This window comes from Humulus lupulus, chromosome 6 (genome assembly GCF_963169125.1).
Source record: "Humulus lupulus chromosome 6, drHumLupu1.1, whole genome shotgun sequence".
NCBI classification, from domain to species: domain Eukaryota; kingdom Viridiplantae; phylum Streptophyta; class Magnoliopsida; order Rosales; family Cannabaceae; genus Humulus; species Humulus lupulus.
In genome coordinates this window covers 84,720,225-84,742,331 of record NC_084798.1, presented here as the reverse complement: position 1 = coordinate 84,742,331, position 22,107 = coordinate 84,720,225, and the positions used below count along the sequence as shown (strand labels likewise).

The window sequence follows — 22,107 nt, the reverse complement described above, 5'->3', positions numbered from 1 at the left end:
AATAACCATATATATATATATATATATATACACAAGTATGATTTATTCAATTCCACACATCTTTAATTTTTTTTTTAATTCGTAATATGAGAACGATTTGGTAAAATATATATATAACTCAGAATAAAAATAATAATTTAGTATATAAAAAAATTAATATACAAGAATAATGGTAAAATTAATTGAAAATTTATAAGATTGAATGAGATTGATAATGATTAGAGCACTCCATCATTTAAAATACCTCTTCAAAACACATTTTTTTTCTATTTTACCTTTAAGTTTTACATTATACCATACATCAGTTTCTCTATATATTTCTATACATCATTTAAATATTATATCTTTAAACATATTTTATTAATTCAATTAAAATAAAATAATTAAAAAAGAAATAATAAATATATATACTAAATAGGAGGGAGAAAACTTATAAAGAAAAATAATAATATTAAAATATTATATAAATGATATATAGATGCATATATGAATTAATTAGAGTTTGTGCATAACTATTATAAATATATATATAAAGGAGCTGATGGAATATGTTTTTATGAGGTTTAGCTAAATATTTTAAAGAAAATATATTACAAAATATACCACCAAAATATATTTTTTTTATAATTTACCTCAAAATTTTACATTATACCATACATCAGCTTCTCTATTTTTTTATCTACATCATTTAAATATTATATTTTTAAAAAATATTTTATTCATTTTAAGAAATAAAATAATTAAATATAATAATATCACACTCATATATATATATATATACAAAAGTTTATAAAAAAAATAATAAAGCATTTATAGCTTGATGAATAGTATTTTACTACATATAGAGAAATATTATTCATCTAGGTAAAAAAATATAATTTTACATCACTTCTTGAAAGACTATTTAATAATTTTTTCTCTATATTATAAAGAATTAAATATTTTGTCTATTATTAGCAGTCAAATCATAACACTACTTTGACAAAAATCACTTATAAGTGAATACTCCTTTATACCCTTCTCATGGACACCATTTCGAAGCAACTGAGGAAAGAAAAGCCAGTCACCAGTCAACGCCAAGAACCCCAAAGTCAGCACTCCAGACACCACCGTATGCGGACGCCACTTGTCACCGGCGGCTTTTTTGGCCGCTATCTCAATCCCAGTGGACATTCCTTGTATAATAAAGAAAAGGGTGACTTCCCAAGTGGGCCGGGCCCGACTGAGGTAATAATACATGGCCTCGTGCATTAGGCCCGAAACGACGAAAGCACCATCACACCCAGAAATTGGGCCCATTTCGGCCCAATTATCGTAGCCGAGGCCCGTCGTATTGGGTTATAGGCAATCTCACGTAGGACGCTGGAGACCATGAGGTTCCACCTCCGACCCCAAAAGTCTTGGAGCGAGGTTGCGAGGTATGGCTCGTTGAATTGAGGATCGAGCTCGAATCCAAAGATGGTTCGAGCCGGGAGAGCAACCAAGGCTAAAACGGTTTCAATACCAATGTACATATGTAGACAGTATAGGAGAAAAGTCATGTACGGGTGTAAATGCGTTCTATACTCGTATGTTTTGATTATTAATGCTAAAAGTAAGACTTTTGTGGCCACTAATATTGACTTGGGCACTCTTGAACCATTTGGGTCAACTGGATTTGTGCTGTTCTCCTTGATTATGGCATTTTTCATCAACTTTTGAGGTGGGTTTTGCCTGATTTTAATGGGAAGGGAAGCTATGGAGATGAAATAGAAAATATTTTTTGAGGGTGGGGATAGAGGGCCTTTGTCAAAGGAGAAAAGTAGGAGTTTAAATGTGCCAAGCCAAACCAGGAAGAAGGTTGTGGGAGCACCAAGATGAAAGGAATGCAGATCTAAGGGGAGAATAATGAAGAGGTAAAAGACTGGTAGGAGAGAAAGGAGTCTGATTATTCCTTTCGGTATTCTTGCTGATATGTAATAACAATAACTGAGGCTTGTTATGGCTATGATCCATACCTTGATGAAGCTTTTGATTTCCCCTTCCATCTCAAATTTGAATCTGGCTCTGCACTGCAATCTCTACCTTATCTTTTCCTTCTTCAATTTGGGACCCTTCACTGGGTTTTTGTTTTTTTCTTTTTATCTTTTTCTTCTTCTATTTGGGACCCTTCACTACTTTATTTTTTTAGGGGACCTTCGGTGGTTGGTTGTTTTGATGGTCAATTTCAGAAATATGTGATCAATAATATAGTGTCTTTATGAATATAATATGCGTCATTGTGGACCTCATTTCAATCCAAGTAGGATGTTACGTTGTAAAACCTTAATTTTTACGCAAGCTGAATTTCAAGGTTTGTGTAAGCAAAAAGTACCGTGTTTAGCATAAATATCTCTCTTTTGAAGACCAGTCCAGTGTAAAATTTTCACTCTTCTCCCGAATACTTCCACTTGATTGACATTTTTAAAATGACTACCAATTTCTCACGGTTCTAGGTGTAAGGAAACGGGAACACACGCGACCAAACTTCTCAGTTACGATGACACCGTATAAATATATAGAGAATTCTCCAATAGCAGCTTCACTTTAAGCCCTACGCCCTACTGGTAGGGTTTTTAATGTTCTCGATCCGTGAATAGATTTCAGCGCAATTTTTTTTTATAACCATATATTAAAGCTGTTTAAAGCATCCTGCAAATTTTCAAAAAATTCTGAATAGTTTACAATACCGAAAACTAAGTTCAAACATATTATTATATGCGTGACTAATTTTTTTTATGCGTGTGAAAAACATATTTAAACCTTGTTTTTGGTACTAACATATTTGAAAATTTGCAAGATGTTCTAAATAGCTACAATATACACAGTCATAAAAGAAATCACGCCGAAAACTATTCACGGGTCAAGAAACACATAGACTCTACTGGTAGGGTTTAAAGTGAAAATTATCCACAAACCCATATAGAAAATTATCCTAAATATATAATAAATAAAAAAAAATCCACAAACCATGACAAATAATGCCGTTCTACAGTATTTAAGGCTTGTTCGGTTTTACTTTAGCTAAAAAGATATTTCTAAAAGTAAAACTTAACGAGTTACCGAGTCAACCTGATTTACTTATCCAACAAAATAGAGAATGATTACAGTAATGAACGCACAATTTGAAGTGGTGCTATCCCGAACAAAAATTCCGAATACTAAATCCATTAAGCTTGTAGAAACATCATCCCAAAACCAAATCATAAGGTGAACTTTTCATCTACCTGAAAAGAAAAAATGCAAGAAACAAGGAGGTTATTTATGTTATTCAAAACTATTCCAGGAAACAATTTTGATACAAAAGAAAAGGCAAATAAAATAACTTTTCAGCAATAGTAGTAATAATTTTTCAATCAATCATTCTTAACAGTTTGGCAGGGCTGGTTTATACTGCCTTGCATAGAACAGGGATTTTAAGTTATCAAGAATTGAAATTTTCTATTGCCTTGTAGTACACAAAATATATATGTTCAATTAGCATATTGTCACATCACTCCCTGAGCTTTTTACTCGTGTTGCATTTGGTATCAGAATTGAAAATAGTGGAGTGACAAATGTACTAGATTTCATGCGCAGTCATATTCCACGAATAATTAAGCAGGAAACTTATCCCATAGAAAACAGAAAAGCAGTTGATCATCATAATCTCACATTAGGCGAGAAACTCAAGAATCGTAAAGGAATCAAGGGATAGAGATTTATCCCCAAATACCCATATCAATATTAAACATCCAAAAGAGCAAAATCTACTTCAAACAAGGAAAGTTAATCATTCAGCCAACCTGCGGAATTGTGTGAATAGGGTTGGTGAGGAGGACCAGAAGCAAAGCTCAAACGTAAATCTGGGTGTCCATAAGAGGGAACTGCTCTAGGATCGAAAATATTATTTCCAGCAAACATGGGTAGCGGTGGCTCAGACCCTAATGTATGCATTCTTGAGTGAAGCAAAGGGTCTGATTGTGGTATGTACCACTGCGCTCCTGACGAGTTTGATCTGTAAGAAGACTCAGATATTGGACCCAGATTCCCGTAAGTAGATGGATATGGTGTGTGTGTTCCAATCTGACCATATCTGGAATCCGGACCTCCAGGATAATAACCTCCTTGGACCTCCGGATCTTGCTGGCCATAATGCTGAAGCTGTGATCGAACAGTGTATTCCCTCCTATGCATATTGTCCGTATCTAATGGCCTACTGCTAAAGCTAACCCCATAATCAGTAGCTGATCTGGTGGGAAAATTAGAATGATGTGCATCTCCAACATTGGCGTATCTTCTATCTAATTCTTCAACATTCGCTGTTCCAAACTGGGAGTGCATACGAGGCACGCTGGAATCAAAATGTTGATTACTGTCTGTATATGGAGATACTCTGTTGGGCATCTCTGTAACAAGAGACCTACTGCCACTACCCTGTTTGCTCTTAGTATCAGCCTGGCCACTTGCTCTTTTTTTCTTATTTCTTCTGTTCCGTGATTGCCTCTTCGACTTCTCATTGGATGCTTTCTTCCTAGTAGGACTCTCATGATTCCCTCTGTCACTGCTGATTGAAGGGGAATATTCCTTGCGTCCTCCTGTTCCAACCACCCCAGTTACATCACCCTTCAGATTTTCAGTTTCCAAAGGATCATTAGTTGGCATGAAATTTTGATGGCCATCTATTGCATGATCAGGTATATAGCTAAAATCACCAGGGTCACCCAGTGCATGCTTAGGATTATTATCATAATCGCCACAGTCAGCCATGGCACGATCGTGGAATTCACCCAAATCATCATGGTCACCCATTGAATGATCATGGATTACTACCTTGTGATGAACATCTGCCACAACCTCTTCTTGTTTGAATATATTAGGATGAGATTCAGTTATTTTCCTGTGTGTGTCAGACCAATCAGGCCGGCTCCATAAATAAAGTAAAGGTGGCTTCACATTCCATTGTTCCATTTGTTTGTCCTTTACATTGGCTGATCCAGGCAGATAAAATGACTGAAGGGAGAAAAATGAACAACCATCATAGTTAATTAGTTATCGTACTTCAAATCCTACATTTAAATAGGTTACAACTCATCTGAAAAAAAAAAAGAGACAATAATAAATGGCAGAAACTCTTCACCTTTCCTGATAATAGATGATCATCCTCCCAAACCAAATCATATGGTGATTTCTTTTCATCCAACCTGGTACAAATGAGACAAAGCAGAAGGGATATTCTTCTCTCTGGTTGAGGCAATAATGCTAAAAAGCAGGAGATGGATAGATTAACAACAGGAAGAAATACCTTTCAGTTTCTGATGGAACAATAAGTATAAGAAGTTTTGGTTGAAACTCAAGAGCCTTATCAATGAATTTGTTTGCCAAACATGCTCTAACTCCAAAGGGAGGATTTAATCCCATGATCTGCTCAAAAAGCAAAGTGAAAATTCTTCCTGAAGACCTCAGGAATCAAAATATCTTTGATCTGATGAAACTAAAATCTTTCACTATTTACCAATTTTGATCCAGTTGGCAACTCCTTTGGCTTGACAGACATCCAGTCCCTCTTCTCAAAACAAAAATCATTCTGGCAAAACAAAAAGATAAAAAAAAAAACATATTTTCCCCTTTTAACAGACCAGTAAACAACAATCACCTTCTAGAGGTATTCTGAACCAAGCAGTTAAACTACTAGACCTAAACACAACTAATATAGACAACATACAGATTGAGTTTCTTAAGGGAATATAATTATTTCACAATTTTGGCAGGTATATATTAGCATTTATCATTAAACCCAGACTAGGAGATTCTCAATTACCTGAGTTTGGTTTAGACTTTAGAGTTTAAGTTGCACCCACCCACAATATTCAATTTTTCAAAATAACAAACTTCAACAACCTAAGTTTGCACTCCATTTCATTTCATGTCTAAAATTTAAGAAGCCAATAATACATTTTGGGTATTCTAAAGTATACATTGTTTCAAAAAAAATTAAAATTAAAATTGAGCAATGAAAGAATGTTGGATCTGAAAAATATTACCTTCGGTTGTATAAAATCATAGTTTTTGTATGAGCACTTTTTTCCTGTCTCGTCAAGCTTTTTCCTCATTAAGACACTGAAATCATTAGCACCACAGCAGAAATCCACTATCTGCTCAAGGAAACAATTGGTAATCAGATTGTTAATATGGATAATAAAACTTTAAAACTGGCATATTGGAAACAACAAATCAAATGACAGACCAAGTCATCTGGTTACAAGATCACAATTAGATAGTAAACCCTGATAATACGAATATAAATTTTAAGAGTACTGGAAACAGAAAATGACAGACAGTCATCCGATTATTAATATCATAAAAGATTTATGGCTTAAAGAATTCTTACTAGATGTCAAATGTCAATACAAGAATTTTAAACTCGTGAGAAAAGAAGTAGAAGTTAAATTATTTCCGCTACAGCCTACAGCATAACTTTATACATGCATTAAACTGTTTATATATAGAAACTAAAAAGATTGATGTACAAATACCAACAATATGCATTTCCATTTAAATCATCTTCAAGTAATACAACGGTCTGGTTCTAATGTAGAGAGGCAGCAATTCAAGACAACAAATTCTACCTATTCACACAAAAAAATAATTTAAAAAATATATATTATTGCAGGGGAATGGCGAAATTCTCATCTGACTATTAGCTAAATTAAGGGCATGTTTGGAAATCACCTTGTAATTACTGCCCTAGTAATTACATTGTAAATATATGGTGTGTTTGGATATAAAATAGTAACTACATTTGAATTCTCATTGTCATGTTTGGCAATACAGTTAGTAATTACACAATAATTACATAAAATTAAACTTTTACATTTTTCAAGAGATCTATACAATGTAATTACACCATTTCTCATGTCATTTAAATAATTAGATAGTATAATGGAGACTTCTCAATTACCTCTAATTACATAGTTACAATATAATTACCCGAATAAACAAATATGTCTAACCTAGTAATTTCCACTAATTATATCTAATTCCAATTACCATGTAGCTTTCTAAAAGGACTGTTCAAAAGATATTGGAAAATGATTTATAGCATCACATACCCAGTAAATACCAAAATAATAATGATTAAAACCTTACCATATCACCATCTTGTACATACCAGTGAAGTTTATTGATAATCTGCAAAAGTCATGATTATCGTTGAGAAGGCCCTTTGAAAAAACTAGAAAATAAGCAAAATGAAAGAAAAATCCAGTCTGCAAACATTGAGGAGAAAAATAATCTGACAAATAATAAACTATGATTAAGTTGTACAATAGAATTTGCAAAATATACACATTACACTTTATGTCTCATTAAATAATCTTTTTTTTCCTTTTTATTCCATGGCCCAAAATATTTCTTCTCATATGTGAAAAAAAGGAACATTACTTTTCCAATACAATCCTGGGATAAAAAAAAATCAATTCCTTATTGAAAAATAACAACGGCAAACCAATTAAAGTACATGTCCAAGCATCAAAATCTTAACATCATCATTGTGTAAACAAGGCAACATGAAAGCCTGAACTCTTAAAATACAAATATACATGGCATGTATATTAGCATACAATACACATGTACTACCACTTTTCAAGAAAAACTAGCAACTCTATCTTCAGAGCCTCTCTGAAATAACCATTTCTAGGACAAAAACAATTTACAGGATACTCATACAGTAAATTATTACAGAGCCAAGGAATTTCTGTTAAGCACTTAGTCTCCCCAGCTAATGATTAAGTTGGTCTCCAGAAAAACCAAAATGAGCGGACAGAACATGACGTAAACATAATTAAGCAAAATAAATATATAAATCTGCTATCCCTTTATTTTTATATATCGTTTCTGTATAAACACAAGATAGTACAGACTAGAGTAGCAACAACATGAAGCATTCTAATATGAGTTGAGATGGTAGAATTTGGACTGGAAACACAATTGAGATCTATGAAGAATCATAAATGTTATGATCACTTTTATATATGTCAAGTGTTTAACTAAGGGAAGAGGGGGGATAAAAAGAAAGCTAAAAGGAAAAGTCAAGGAAATTGATGAGTGTTATTCGGTAGAGGAGAAACGAAGGTGGTAGGAAGAGGGGGTTGAGAAATATGAGTGCACCCACAAATTTTAATGTCCCAAATTAGTCAGAAAATCATAGAAAATGTATAAAACTTGCAGTCAACAGAAATTACTACTTTATCTTCAATTTTACAATAAAATAAAATAAATGACTATATTGAAAAAGGGTGGGACACTCAAAAAGGGGATAGGAAATCTTCTACAGGTCCTTGGAGGAGTATTGCAGCTTTACATGAGAGTTTTGGCGATTAGTCAAGTTTAAGATTGGAAATGGGAGGTTAATTCGGTTTCGGGAAGGAATTTGATGCAGCAATAGTGACTTTACAACTGCTTTTCCTAGTTTGGCTAGGCTGTCAGAGAAGAGGGATACTTGCTTGCATTACTGAATTTTGTGTGTTAGATGAAGGGCGGGAATTGGATTGATATTTTCATTTCAAACAAAATTTGAGTGATTGAGACGCCCCTCGTTGAAATGAGTTAACTCATAGGCTTAGAAATTGGAATTATTTCCCAGGTTTGGAAGATAGAAGGATTTGATTGGGTGAATCAACTGAGATGTTTTCTTGCAAGTCAGCCTTTAAAATACTGATAGAAGACGTCCCTAATAATCAGTTCTTATGGGCTAGAGAGATTTGGAAATGTTTATGCCCTCAAAGGCCCGTGTTTTTCTGTGGCTGCTGTGTTTAGACTGTTTAAGTTGTTCGTGATGCTCTTACCAAAGGAAGCCTTATGTTACACTTGGGAAAAATTCTTCCCACATTTTCTTGCAATGTTTGCTCACTATGGACATATGGTCTAAGTTCTTGAATTTCTTTAACAACCAGAGGTGCATGCTGAATAGATGTTAGGAGTTCATTTTCCAATTTGAGTCAGGAAATGAAGCTAAAAACCATTATGGAGGACACAGACTGTGGCTGTCCGGTGGGCAATTTGGCTGGAAAGAAACAAAGATTGTTTGAAGGGGTAGAAGATAGTGCAGAAGCCTTATGAGATAAAGTGAGATACCGGGTAGCTATTTGGTTGGTCAATGTGAAAGAGTTTAGAGATGTGCCTTTCTTTGATTTGTGGAGGCTGGCAGCTCTTCTTGTAATGTTGTTGTATAGTTCCTGATTGAGTTGGTACAAGGTACTTTCTTTTTCTGTTGCTTTTTACATTTTTTTTTCAGTACAATGGGTGGTACAATCTTTGCACACCTTTTTACCTCCTGTGCTATTCAACTTATTCTGTCCCAAGTCTCTTCTGCGCTATTTTCAACCCCCTAGATGTATAATTCTACTTATTAAAAATATAAGTAGTGGTATTGTACTTCAAAAAATAAAAAATAGCCATTTTGAAATTTCACCAAATACTCATTTTCTTTCTTTCATACTACCAACCAACATAAAGAAAAGATACTTTCCTTTTATCAGTCCTATTTACTATCCTCGTAACTTTTTCTCCCTCCATTTTCCTTCGCACATACCAAACGAATTGTAAAACAGAAAACAGAGTTAAATTTAAATAAATATCAACCAATTTTCTCAATTCAGTGGTTAAGTAAATGTAGGGCAGAGATATATATGTACAGCCATGTAAACAGCAAGCCATATTTATAAGATGACAAGATAGTCATGGGGAAAAAATAGAAATTAACTGGGAACTCAATTTTGACATGGCTTGGAGAAAATGAAACTACATTACCTCTTCAAGTTTTTCCACTTTTGTAAAATGTCGACCAAAAGAAGTGTAGCGCATACCATGTAAAAATGGTGAAAGAGATACTCCAAGCCTATCCTGAAGTACAAAAAAATTATACTAATAATGTCAATCAAAAGAAGAAAACATTTTAAAAGTTTTATTACATGATTATGAATGCATATTTTCCACTAAAAGAATGTGACAAATCTTGGACACAACATATTTAAGAAGCAGACAGGAAGCAGAAAATTTTAACATATTACATTATAACTATACAAAACAATAGCCTAAAGATTAAAAACTATAATAAAAAATACAAATACAAATAGTGTAAAGTCTATAACTAGCTTGAGATGATTATGAATGAAATGGTTGCAGGAAAACAGACCCTCCATTTAAACATCCGCTCAAGAACCTCAGATGAACAAACAGCTTTTGCATCTTCAATACTGGACCCTTCCTCAAGTTTACGTAAAGCTGCTCGAATTGCCTGCATGATAAAGAATGAACAGAACTTGTAATAAAATAGATAAAAGGAACAGAACAATCAACAAAATATCAGCAACCAATTGAACTTCAAATTTGACAGCACAAGTACCTCGACTGAGACCTCCACCTTTCCCAGCGTAATAGCTGCTTTTTCTGCAGCCAAATTTTTTGTGGTTACATGAGTAGACGGAACTTTGTATTTTTGTTTGATACCTTCAATATTTATTTTAGATTCTGCATCCTTCATCAATTCTAATATTCTGGAATGCAAATCATTGCCAGATTAGTAAATTTACAATAAAAACTAAAATGATTATTTGTAATAGACAAAATTCCATGTAAACTTAAACTAAAAAGTGCAAAATGACTAGAATTTAGGATGAGAAATAGAAACCTCTTCTCTCTATCAGCATCTAATGGAGGTAGTTCTTTTTTTGAAGTAGGATTAACTATTGCTGCCTTATTAAGCTTGACATCCCGCTTCCTCAATTTCACTGATTTAGACCTCTCATTATATGGTGTGTCTAGCTCACCACCCAGTGAGTTGTTTTCCTCAGTCATGCGAGAATTCATTTCCTTTCTGGATGCATCATTTACTTTTACATTCTTAGAGATACTTGATCCAACAGATAATTTTCCAGTGTTCTTTCCACCTACTTTTAGAGCAGAAAATGACTTCTTACTCTGTTTGGATTCAGCATGAGTTGTTCTTCCTTCATGAGATTTTTCCAAGGGAAGAACTCTAGTCTTAGTTTTCTTCCGATCTGCCAGCATCTCTGATGTCTGCTTTTGTCTCTTTTCTCCAATACCAGTGTTCCTTTTTTCAATAGTGCTCTTTCGTTCTTCAACACCAGGAAACTTGACATGATTCCTCACTGGAGTACCAATATTCTCATCGATCTTATGCTTTCTGGGCAGAAGATAGGAGAAATCAGTTCACAAGTCACTTCCAATAATATCATGAAGAAAAATAAATCCCACACGGAAAGAATACTTACAAGCAATATATAAGAATACGATTGGGCAGTAAATCTATCCAGGCCCTTGTTATTATGCCTTCCTCTTCAATGTCTTCAAATGATATTTTCCTAATACAAGCAACTCAAGCATCAACAATCTACAATGTCTATAGAGGATAGTGATAATACAACTGTGAATTAGAAAGGAAAAAACATATATATAACTACACATACAGCATACCTTGGCAAGCATTTCCTATGGTAAGATCTAGGGCAACGCCTGCATACAGCAAACTGCAGATCCGGATCTTTGTTATTCTCTCCTTGTTTGCAAACACAGCACTTATGAATTGGACAAGTGAAAGATTCCCCATCAAAAATCTTTTTCTCTAGGTTTTCAGCAGAGACTCCATTGTCCGGATTGAGCAATTTTGCAACACAATGTGGATGGTAAAATCGGCCACATGTTGCGGAAACACAACGAAAAACCTAATGCGATTCATATCACCAGGCTCATTTCAATCAACTAGCTATGTTACACTGTTTGCCTAAAGAAATTTGAAAAAAAAAAAACAACAAACACAAAAACCCAATTTCACAGGAATATACTACTTTCATATCTTCTTGTTTGTTCTCAAACCAAAATAGTACCCTATTATTTAATTAATACCATTTTAATACCTTGCATAAGTTTCAAAAATTATACTTTTCAACCAATTGGTGAAAATGTTTTTGATTATGACTAAAATACACCAAATTCATTTAATTAAAATTCTTTTGAAATTTAAATTTTTTTTTTTTTAAAAAAAAGTATTAATTAAATAATAGGATACAAAATACAAATATGTTTTTTGTATTATATGAACATTCTATCTTAATTTACATTTGAGGAAAGTCAATTTAATATCATAAACCAATGTGAAATCAACTCTAGAAGAAAACATTTTATTTGCAAAATAAAATCATCTAGAATTTTTAATTGGAAAGCTATGAGAACATATTTATGATTAGTATCCTATTGTTTAATTACTACTATTATTTTTGCTTTACAATTATGTTTTAAATCTAAAAAAATTAATAAAATAAATTAGGGTTATTTTGGTCAAAACCAAAAATATTTTTACCAAAATTGGTGGAGAGGTACAATTTTGAATTAAAATGGTATTACAAAAAATAGTGAATAAGTTGGAACTTCCAAGACAAACAAACTGATATATTTCCCAAATTTCAGTGCCAATATTTTTTTATTAACATAAAATGCAAAGAAGCTACAATCCCTTGTTTTAACACTCTCAAGACATTGCATATTAACTTTGACCATAATCATGTAAAATATATAGTACATACAAACACATTGACTCAGTTCAGTTAGTTGCAGAATGTAAGAAACGCTTACCTCAGCACCTGAATATTTATCGGAGGAGCCTAATTTCCCACAAACAAAACACTGGTGCTCTTTATATTCGCAATTCTTGCACAGATATTGCTGGATCGACTGACAAGTTTTATAGGATAAAGGACAAAATAAACGAAGATTATTTTCTAAAATAAAAACAACAAAAATGAAATCAAGTTGCAGAATTGATATGAATCAACAGCATACATTTACTGCTTCCTTCGTATAGCCAAGGGAATCACAAAGAGATTCTTCACCGCTCTCCACAGTTGCATGGAATGACCTTAAACAGCTCCCTTCGCAACTACAGTGAATCACAAATAACATTTAACATCTTAAATTCAATACCCAGGTTTATGAACAAATGGTGGGATAACTACAAAACAATCACCAATGAGGAGAGTTGAAGTGGTATATCAAAATTATTGCTCTAGGTTTTATAGTAATGTATATCTTAGCAGTGGTACACAAACAAACTTCCTCAAAATTATAATAAATAAATTGAAATATAAGGTAGTAAACTGATCCCCGAGGCAATCAAGAATGTCCACTCAGCATATGTTCTTAAAAAACCAATCTGCTCTCTGCTCTTTATACAGAAACTAAGATTTCCTGCCAAGAATTACCAAAATAGAACTACAACATACTGGTTCTAAGAATTTCTCATGATAATGTTCATACTGAGGGAGATGATCAAGTATGCATCCGTTCTTTTCTTTTTGGTTGAATTGCACATGCATGAAGGTAGCTTTTATGTATTGTAGAATGAGGAGCTTTCGAATATAGGGTCAACCAACTTTTCTGAATTTCCTCTTCTTTATTGGTTTTCCATTTATTCTGCATTTGTTTGGTGGATATTTGGTCTTTTATAACATCTTTATTTTTTTAAGGAAAAAATGAAGAAGAAAAGGTTAAACAGTACTAATGGGATTCAGACTAATGCCTCTATCACAGAAGAGTTTATTTTACTAATCCTATCATACAGCTAATCACTTACAAGTAATGAAGGAACTTACGAGTAATGAATTAACATAAATGTTCATTCATCAAAGACGTATCCATTGGTTATGACTTATAAATTTACAATAACATAGAAAACTATAAGTCTTTTAATAGTGATGATAGATACAATAATCTAAATCATTTCCATACTTGTTTAAAAGTAAAAAAAGCATTATACAAAAAAGCTCATTAACAAATAAGGGTAATAGAAGGAGCCACACAAAAATAAATAAATAAACAACTATTTGATAACTATGGTAAATATGAGTAGCTTCAGTAAATAAGCGTTCAACAGCAATAGCATACCACAAAATATCACCACCATTATCGCAAAAAGTACAGACAGAATCAAACAGTTCATCATCTTCTTTGGAATCATCCTCTTCCGCATAATCCACTATATTCTCATCTGTTTCATCAACTATAAAACTTGAAATTGTTGTTGCTTGCCTTTCCTGAAAAATAATTTACTTTTCCCATTCAAAAGTAGATAAGATTAAAAAAACAAAGGAAAAGATAGGAAAGGATAAAAAACATAGATCAAGGAGGTTATAGAGCAAAGTTTATGAATGAGACAATATGACCTCATCAGGGAGTTTCCTCTTTCTGGGCTTCTCATCAAGAAATGCAAGTAAAAACTGTGCAACAAACAAATTAAATTGCAGTTGAGATGTATGTTAGAAACTGAGTAATAAAAACTTCAATACAAACTTCTATGTTTCGTAACTAGAGCCTAAGGTTCCACATAGTATGTACAAAAGTACGATAGAACTTAAAATAGTTGCATACAGACAACCAATAAATGTAGCAAACTGATATGCAGCCATGCAAATAAAATTAACTGACAAACTAAGTGTAAAGAAGTATCCAGCAATAAAAGGGGTTTTTTTTTATTATTAACAAAAACAGGAAACGATCTCCTGAGATAATTCTCAGTAATTCAAGAATGTGTGACCTTAACTACTTTGCATCTAACTAACGATTCATTGAATATATAACTAATATTATGTTATAATGTTTCTACTATTCATAAACGTATTACTTTCGGGATTTACCCCATGCCTGCTGACAGTAGGACGAATATGATACATTAAACCCTAACTTCTTTGAGACTAATAACCGGACTACAATGACCATGGGGAGCTGGGTAACAGGGAACTATACAAACCTTGGACTTTGCTAAGGTGTCATTCCTTTTCATAGCTTCAATGATTAAAGTAGAGTGATCTACCAGATCATTCTTGGAAGGCCTAACCTCATATAAACTGTAAAAATGAATAGAAATGTCAGTGAACAATGGCACCAAGTTAAAACAAAAGGATGACTATCACTAGGTGCATAACTGTAAGAGACACCTGAAAACTTTAGACAGGTGATCCCACAAAGATTTCCCTAATGTATCAGGATTTCTATTTATGAAATGAAGACAGTTCACTGTTATCAAGATTGATCCAATCACATCCTCGAAACTCTTTCTGGGCTTTTGAAGTATGATCCAACTATTCTCCTTTGTGAGTACAGAAATCTCGGGCTTCACATTAGAAAGATCAAACTTCCATGCTATAACTTGCTTATATAGTTTCTGTAGCCCATTATCAGCAGTCCCATGTAGGAAAACCTGGGGATTATCACCACCGATTTCCTCAGTCTCCCTCCATTGAATTGGCAAAACAGAAAATGAAACAGGGTCATCTTTGTCATCAACAAAATGGTAATTTGCAACAGATAGTGGCAGAGACTCATCCTCATCATCTGACGATGCCATCTTCTTTCTTTTAACTCTCAAACCCCCCCAACTTTCACTGTCAAGAGAAGTTCAAATACAAAATAAGTCAAAATCAATTACATTCGTTCTAAATTGTGCTAATACAAGTGTTTACAATTACATTTCGAAAACAAGAAAAAGCAAAATATCATAAGCAAAGAAATACTTTTCAACCGCCAAGAAGAATGGTGATTTAATAACAAATCCCTGATGAACCAGGTTGCATAGGAGAATTTCAGGAGGCTGCTTTTAGGGATGACAGTTCGGATGGCTGTAGTTCAGAAGAAAAGGATGTTCAGTCGGTAGACTCAAACCGAGAAGAGGTAGAAGATATACTCACCGATTTGAGAGAGTTATGGCCTGAAAGCGGTAAGGAGAAGAACGAGGAGAGGGAGATTTAGCAACAGCTGGATAAAGATAGAGGTGGGACAGAGCTCCCTGCTTCAATCAAGGTTTCGGGCTCGGGTCAAAAAGTGGAGACAATTGGATGGCTCGAGTTCTCTCATTCGTTCAATGAGTTAACTGGGAATTGTGGTGCTTCCAAACAGACCAATAAAGAACGAAAAAATTACACGTAGTTGCCATTTATAGTCAACCCCTTTCATTTTCCCCCACTATTTTAATTTCTTATATTAATTTCAATCAACATATCTATTATACCCATCTCATTTCACGGTTTCCCACATAAAAAAACACACGCTCAACTAGGGGTATTCATAATACAGGTGGTGCAATTTTTCTCTAATTTTTTGGACCGCACCACATATGCGGTTTGAACAATTTTTTAAACCGCAATCCGCACCACATAGACCTCAAACCGCAAAAATGCGGTATGGTGCAGTGCGGTGCGGTGTGGGCGGTTTATACCTATCGCCAAATAATTTAATAATTAAATATTATAATTAAGAAAGATTCATAATAAATCTTATAACCATAAAGTGTTTAACAAAATAATTAAATGTACAACAAGCTAATCAACTTTAAGCAAAACAATAAAAATATAACAAATAAAAAATGTAATATAAAAGTAAATATTATTTTAATTAAGGAGGAATATCTTTATATTGAAATAGAATATGTGTTAGCATCCTATGAATCATTATATTTTTTTCTAGATATTGTGTATATTATATTATACTATATAAATATTTATACATTAACTTTAAATGTAGTCAAATTAAAAAATATACATATAATTATGCGGTGTGGTGTAGTTTGAACCGCATTTATAAAATTTAAAACCGCAAACCGCACCGCACCGCGTGGTTTGGCAAAAATACAAACCGCAACCGCACCGCGAATGGTTCTAAACCGCAAATTACGATGCGGTGTAAGCGGTTTATGCGGTGTGGGCGGTTTTATGAACACCCCTACGCTCAACCCTCTTTCTCTCCTCAAACATTCACAGCTCAAAGCTCTCTGGCAACTCCATAAATCCTCTACCACTCTAGCGACTCTGCATGATATCCCCTACCATTTTGGAAACTCCAATGATATCCTCTACCACTCCAGTGATTCTGTTCAAAAGCAACCCATGAACATTCATGTTCTCTTCCTCCAAGTTCTAGTTATTTTTCTCTTCCTATCATTCTTGCAACATGTTCTTCATTTTTTATTTTTTCTCCCCACTGGTTCATGAGTATTAATGTTTTTTTATGACCATTTTCACAATTTTGCATGCTCATTTAGTGTAGTTGGGATGATTCATTATTATTGCTATGTGTACACTTGAATGGTTTTCATGCTCTTCATGTGTTTGATGAAATCCCTCAACTAAATTTCATGTTTTTGCTTGTTTGATTATTATGTTTTATTTTACCATGGTGTTTTTATAATTTAAGTTTGTAGTTAGGTATGTAAAAGAGTTTTGAATAGATCTTGCAATCCATTTATTTGATGAAAGTTCTCAACTAAATTGCATGTGGTTGATGATTAACTTGTCTTAGTTATGTGGTGTTTTTATTGTTTTTATTTAGTTAATAATGTGTCTTTTGTCATTAGTGTATTTTCTTTGTTGTTTATGATGTTTGTTCTTCTTCCTTCAATTTAACACTTTGTTTTCTTTTGGGTTTTCTGGCTCTGTGATTACTTTGATTCTCTTCTTCTTTTCTTGTTGATCTGAGTATTATGGTTCCACTGCTATTAAAATAGGTATAACTTTAGTTTTCTTTTCTAGGTTAAGTTTGCTGATGTTGTCCACCTTGTATGTATGTATATATAATAATGATATTAATCATTAGTTTGATGATTCACATTCTACAAATTATAGTTGTGTTTTGTGTTATGCTCACAAGAGAATTTGAAGGGATTGTAATATGTTGATTGTTATGTTTGATGTGATGCTTAGCTCGTTGGGAACTTAATTGGTTATAAATTTAGGTGTGCTTGTAGAAAAATTGGGTGTGAGTTATAGTATATATATGCTTGATGAAAATATATTGTTAGGAGTACTCATGGTATAGTTATGGCATTCAAGTTTTCTACATAGTACTCTATCTTTAAGAATAGCTACCATCTATTTGATAAAACTCTTTAGTGAAATCTTTAGAACTTTTTAGTATGTATTATGTATTAATTTGAAGCTTAAACAATTTTGTTTTATTAGAAGAAATCTTTGTCAACTATTTCTGAATTGGTATCAAGTTTATAGTTTTCATTTTCTGCCATCAGTTTAAGATATTCAGTTCATTCATAACCTCTTGTTCAGTTATGTTGCTTGTTGCTAGTTTCATACTATGGCATTAAAATTGCTTAACCATGTGATGGGGTTGCTTTTTCAATAAGAAAGAAGCATTGTCACACCCAGTAGTGAAAAATCTGACAAGAAGCAACACATTACTTTCTGGTTTTAGGCAATAGCTCCTTTCAGGTCCTTTGTTCAATCTGAAATAGCTCATGTGAGATGAGAATGAACAAGAAGAAGAGTTTGAATTGTGGATTTCAGTTAGTATGAAGAAGAAGCAATATCTGCATTTTTGTAATTACATCACTATAATATATGCATATGATTAAGAATGATGGGGTCCTTTCTTTTTTTTTCTTCCTCATTTTGGTTTATTTAGAACATTAGGAACTTACTATGTAGCTTAGGCTGATCTTTAGACTTAGTCCAATTATTCTTTTTCTCTCGTGATTTGTTTAAGCTTAAACTAACCAACTCAAGTATCATTTTCCAATTATTGTTACCTTCGTCTAATATATTATTTGTATCGAAACTACATATATCTCATATAGGGAGCGAATACAATGCATCAACTTTTTTTACAACACTAGTGCATCATTTTTCTATTTTAGCTTAAAAATTAAATCACAACGCTTAAAATTTAAACCATAAGACTTAAAATTTAAACTACGACTCTTTAAAACTTAAACTACAAGGCTTAAAATTTAAACCACAAGTTTTAAAATTTAAACCATCAGGCTTAAAATTTAAATAACAATGTTAAATGGCTTAAAATTTAAACTACTAAACTTAAAATTTAAACCACTAAACTTAAAATTTAAACCACTAGTTTTAAAATTTAAACAATTAAGCTTAAAATTTAAATCATTAGGTTTTAATATCTTAAAATTTAAACCACTAGGTAAAAAAGTTAAACTACTAGCCTTAAAATTTAAACCATTATGCTAAAAATTTAAAGCACAACCCTTAAATGGCTAAAAATTAAAACTAATATGCTTAAATGACTTAAAATTTAAACCATCAGGCTTAAAATCTAAACTAAGTGCTTTTAAACTATACATTTAAATTGTATATCATAACATCTAAAATCTAAACCAAAACTCATAAATATTTAAACCACAAGGTAGGGGTGCACACAGGTCGAATTTTCTGGTTTCGGGTTTCGGGTTTCGGATGCATTGGGTTCAGATTTTGCGGGTTTCGGATGGAGAAAAGTGGTACCGAATCCAGTCCGAATTTTTCGGGTTTTTTTTTCAAATTCGAGTTTCGAGTTACAAGGTTGGTCGAGTCGGGTGAGGTCGGGTTCGGGTTGGGCTGGGCCAATTAGGCTTTGAGCCAAAAATGGGCCTTGATACAAATTTTTCAAAAATATCATTTTTTTACACTGTTTTAATTTTTAAAGTTTGTTGTTAGTTTGGTTCAATTGATTTTTTGACAAATTGAGCCTTGGTAAAAATTTTGAAAAAAAATATTGTTATCCAAAAAATTAGCATTGATGACGTGGCAAGTAATCCCTGGACACGTGGCTGACACCTGGAAACGTTCTGTTAGAGTATCGACCAGAAGACACATTAGAAGCAGTGCGGCCCAGTCTTACCTGCGACCAGTCTGGTCGATAGTTCCGCATACAAAGCAACATTTATGAGAAGATCTTTGTGAATCCCGAATTTATCTCGCACAATCTCCTGGATATCCGATTATTCAGGAGAGAATATCTGTAACAATCTTTTGTAATCCCCCTTGAGCCTATAAATAGCAAAAGATAGCTCAAGGAAGGGACATTTTGGCTTTTGAATTATTTGAGACTATAGTAATTATCCTAGTGATATTGTATTGTTCTTCAGAGGTTAGTGAAACTCATTGAACCCTTGTTCTTTGATCACCCCTTTGATTCTATATCAATAATAGTCTAAGTGGACGTAGGTTATTACCAAACCTTGGGGCCGAACCACTATAAAAATATCGTGTTGTTATTCATTTTTGTCATTACGTTCTTCTCATCATATTCATTCATATCAAGCATATTCTGACTCCGTGTCAGTTGGCCAAATCTTGGGTCAACATTCTGGTGCTTTCATTGAGAGCTTGACATATCATTGCTGAGAAAAACCGATGGCGAAAGCTACAAAGAAAACTGGACAGGCGGCCGCCGCTGCACCGTCAAACCCGCCACCTCCTCCTCCTCCTGCAAGCGTGGCAGAGGATGAGCCACATCTGGACTTTGAGGAGGAAGAGATGGATGATGCAACGCTGAAGAGTACCATGGGCGCGTTGCAAGAAGAGCTGGCTAATCTGAGAGCCAGTCAGGAGACTGCTGCCGGAGTTGTGGCACGGCAGCAGCAGGAGATTGAACGGCAGCGGACGGAGCTAAGCGAAAGACAGGTGGAGATGGACCGCCGCCAGAACGAAGCCATGGCAGCTCTCGAAGCAGCCTTGCAACTGGCAAGGAATCGGCCCGCACCTGCTTCGCAACCTGACCAACCTGGTGATGGACCACCCCAGAGGGGTCCTAATCCAAGCCCACCGATCCAGCCTTCGAGTCCGCAAAGGCCCGAGCAGCCTTAAGCGCCCCATGATGACGCCCCGCTGGACCCTGAGGTGCAGCCACCATCCCAAGCTGCTCGGGGTAATTTCCTGCAACAGAGGCAGAATAGGGCCGAGCATCAGCCTCGCAGTCCTAGACACCGTAGGGATGATGGGCCAAACCTACCGAACAGAGGACAGTATCCCCCTGGTAACAGGAGGGATTCAGAGTTAGGCTCTGCGGTCCGGGGTCCCCCACGGCACGATGATGCACGAGGACACCACGACCAGCGCAGGCCGCCCTCTAACGCTCGGGACAGTTCAGCCAGGAATGGACATCGAGGGAACAGTCGATCCCACCATAGCCAGTCGAGGTTCAGGGATGGCCATGGGCATAATGAGGCTGACTCAGGCAAAGGGAACACTGGCCGAAGGAATGAAGAAAGAGGTAAAGGCAAGAGCCAGGTACCTCAAGATGACCAACCCAATAGATGGGATGCTGGGGGGCAGCCTAGACAAAATAATGTCTTTAACCGGCTCGGGGGTAGCGAGCAGTGGAGAAGAGATGAGGATTTGCGTGACGTACTTAACGATTGCCGCGAGCAACATGGCGAAAACGTCCCCCCGGCAACAGAGGCCACAACGATTCCTGCCGCTGTACAGGCCCAGATAGACGCCCTCAACCAGGCAGTGCAACAGCTGGTCGGGGGAAGGAAATCCTACATCGACCACGATAGGAGGAAAGGCACTCCTTTCGTACAGAGGATCGCTAATGCCGAAACCCCAAGCAAGTTCAAAATGCCTACACTCCCAAACTTTGACGGGTATGGAGACCCAGTCTCTCATGTCAACAAGTTTGAAATTCAAATGGACATTCAGAAAGTGTCTGAAGATGCTCGGTGCAGGATCTTCCCTGCAACACTTTCTGAAGCTGCGCAGGAATGGTTCTTCAAGTTCCCTCCCGCAAGCATAGTTTCCTGGGAAATGTTCGTAAGGGAGCTCTACGGACAGTTCTATGCAGGTCGTGTGCACCCGACCGAAGCAAACCAGCTAGTCGAAATTTGCCAGCAGGATGGGGAGTCAGTAAAAGATTACGTCCAGCGCTTTATGCGAGCGGCGGCTGGAGCAAAAACTGTGGGAGACGAAGGCAAGATGATGGCCATTACCGCAGGGGTTAAACGTTGTTCTCCCCTCTGGAAAAGTCTCCGAAAAGAAGGAGTAAGAACTACCCAAGAATTTTTAGACCGAGCTGACCGATACATCAAGCTCGAAGAAGCCATTGCTGATGATGGAAAGCCCTCAAACAAGGGTAAGAAGGCTGCCGAACCCGCCAAAGCCGCCAATGGTCCCAAACCTAATGGCAACGACAACGGCAATGGCAAGAATGGTGGAAAACGGCCGTATAACAAGCCTTCCACCTCCGACAACAAACGAGCCAAGGGTAATCGTTATGAACCCCGGTTCACTAACTACACTGCCCTCGTTG

At 35.1% G+C, this 22,107-nt stretch overlaps 1 protein-coding gene and 1 pseudogene across 4 annotated transcripts; both read right to left on the bottom strand.

Annotated features, from left to right (window-relative positions):
• Positions 1-825: 825 nt before the first annotated feature.
• Positions 826-2,402, bottom strand: LOC133782334 (probable long-chain-alcohol O-fatty-acyltransferase 1; annotated as a pseudogene).
• Positions 2,403-2,941: 539 nt separating this feature from the next.
• LOC133782332 (protein ENHANCED DOWNY MILDEW 2) lies at positions 2,942-15,954 on the bottom strand. 4 transcript variants are annotated; one of them, XM_062221598.1, is made up of 20 exons: positions 15,582-15,952; positions 14,994-15,452; positions 14,819-14,915; positions 14,235-14,288; positions 13,957-14,105; positions 12,856-12,952; positions 12,649-12,747; positions 11,494-11,741; positions 11,292-11,381; positions 10,688-11,203; positions 10,403-10,553; positions 10,193-10,294; positions 9,808-9,900; positions 7,147-7,188; positions 6,042-6,152; positions 5,513-5,584; positions 5,303-5,421; positions 5,138-5,201; positions 3,804-5,010; positions 2,942-3,245 (listed from the first exon to the last, which is right to left on the bottom strand). In XM_062221598.1, exons 2-20 carry the CDS (start codon positions 15,413-15,415, stop codon positions 3,238-3,240), a joined length of 3,741 nt encoding a protein of 1,246 aa, XP_062077582.1. In that variant the 5' UTR covers positions 15,416-15,452; positions 15,582-15,952; the 3' UTR covers positions 2,942-3,237. The 4 variants fall into 4 exon arrangements, with proteins under 4 accessions (XP_062077582.1, XP_062077580.1, XP_062077581.1 ...); XM_062221596.1 differs by lacking the exon at positions 2,942-3,245 and having other exon boundaries at positions 3,603-5,010; positions 15,582-15,686; positions 15,756-15,954; XM_062221597.1 differs by lacking the exon at positions 2,942-3,245 and having other exon boundaries at positions 3,603-5,010; positions 15,756-15,954.
• Positions 15,955-22,107: the final 6,153 nt, after the last annotated feature.

Excerpts from the sequence above, each read along its gene's own strand:
- LOC133782332 (XM_062221596.1), bottom strand. The coding sequence starts at position 15,415 with ATGGCATCGTCAGATGATGAGGATGAGTCTCTGCCACTATCTGTTGCA. Across the intron at positions 11,382-11,493 it reads CATAGGAAATGCTTGCCAAG|GAAAATATCATTTGAAGACA; the intron begins GTATGCTGTATG and ends TGCTTGTATTAG. Across the intron at positions 7,189-9,807 it reads AAGTGGAAAAACTTGAAGAG|ATTATCAATAAACTTCACTG; the intron begins GTAATGTAGTTT and ends TGACTTTTGCAG.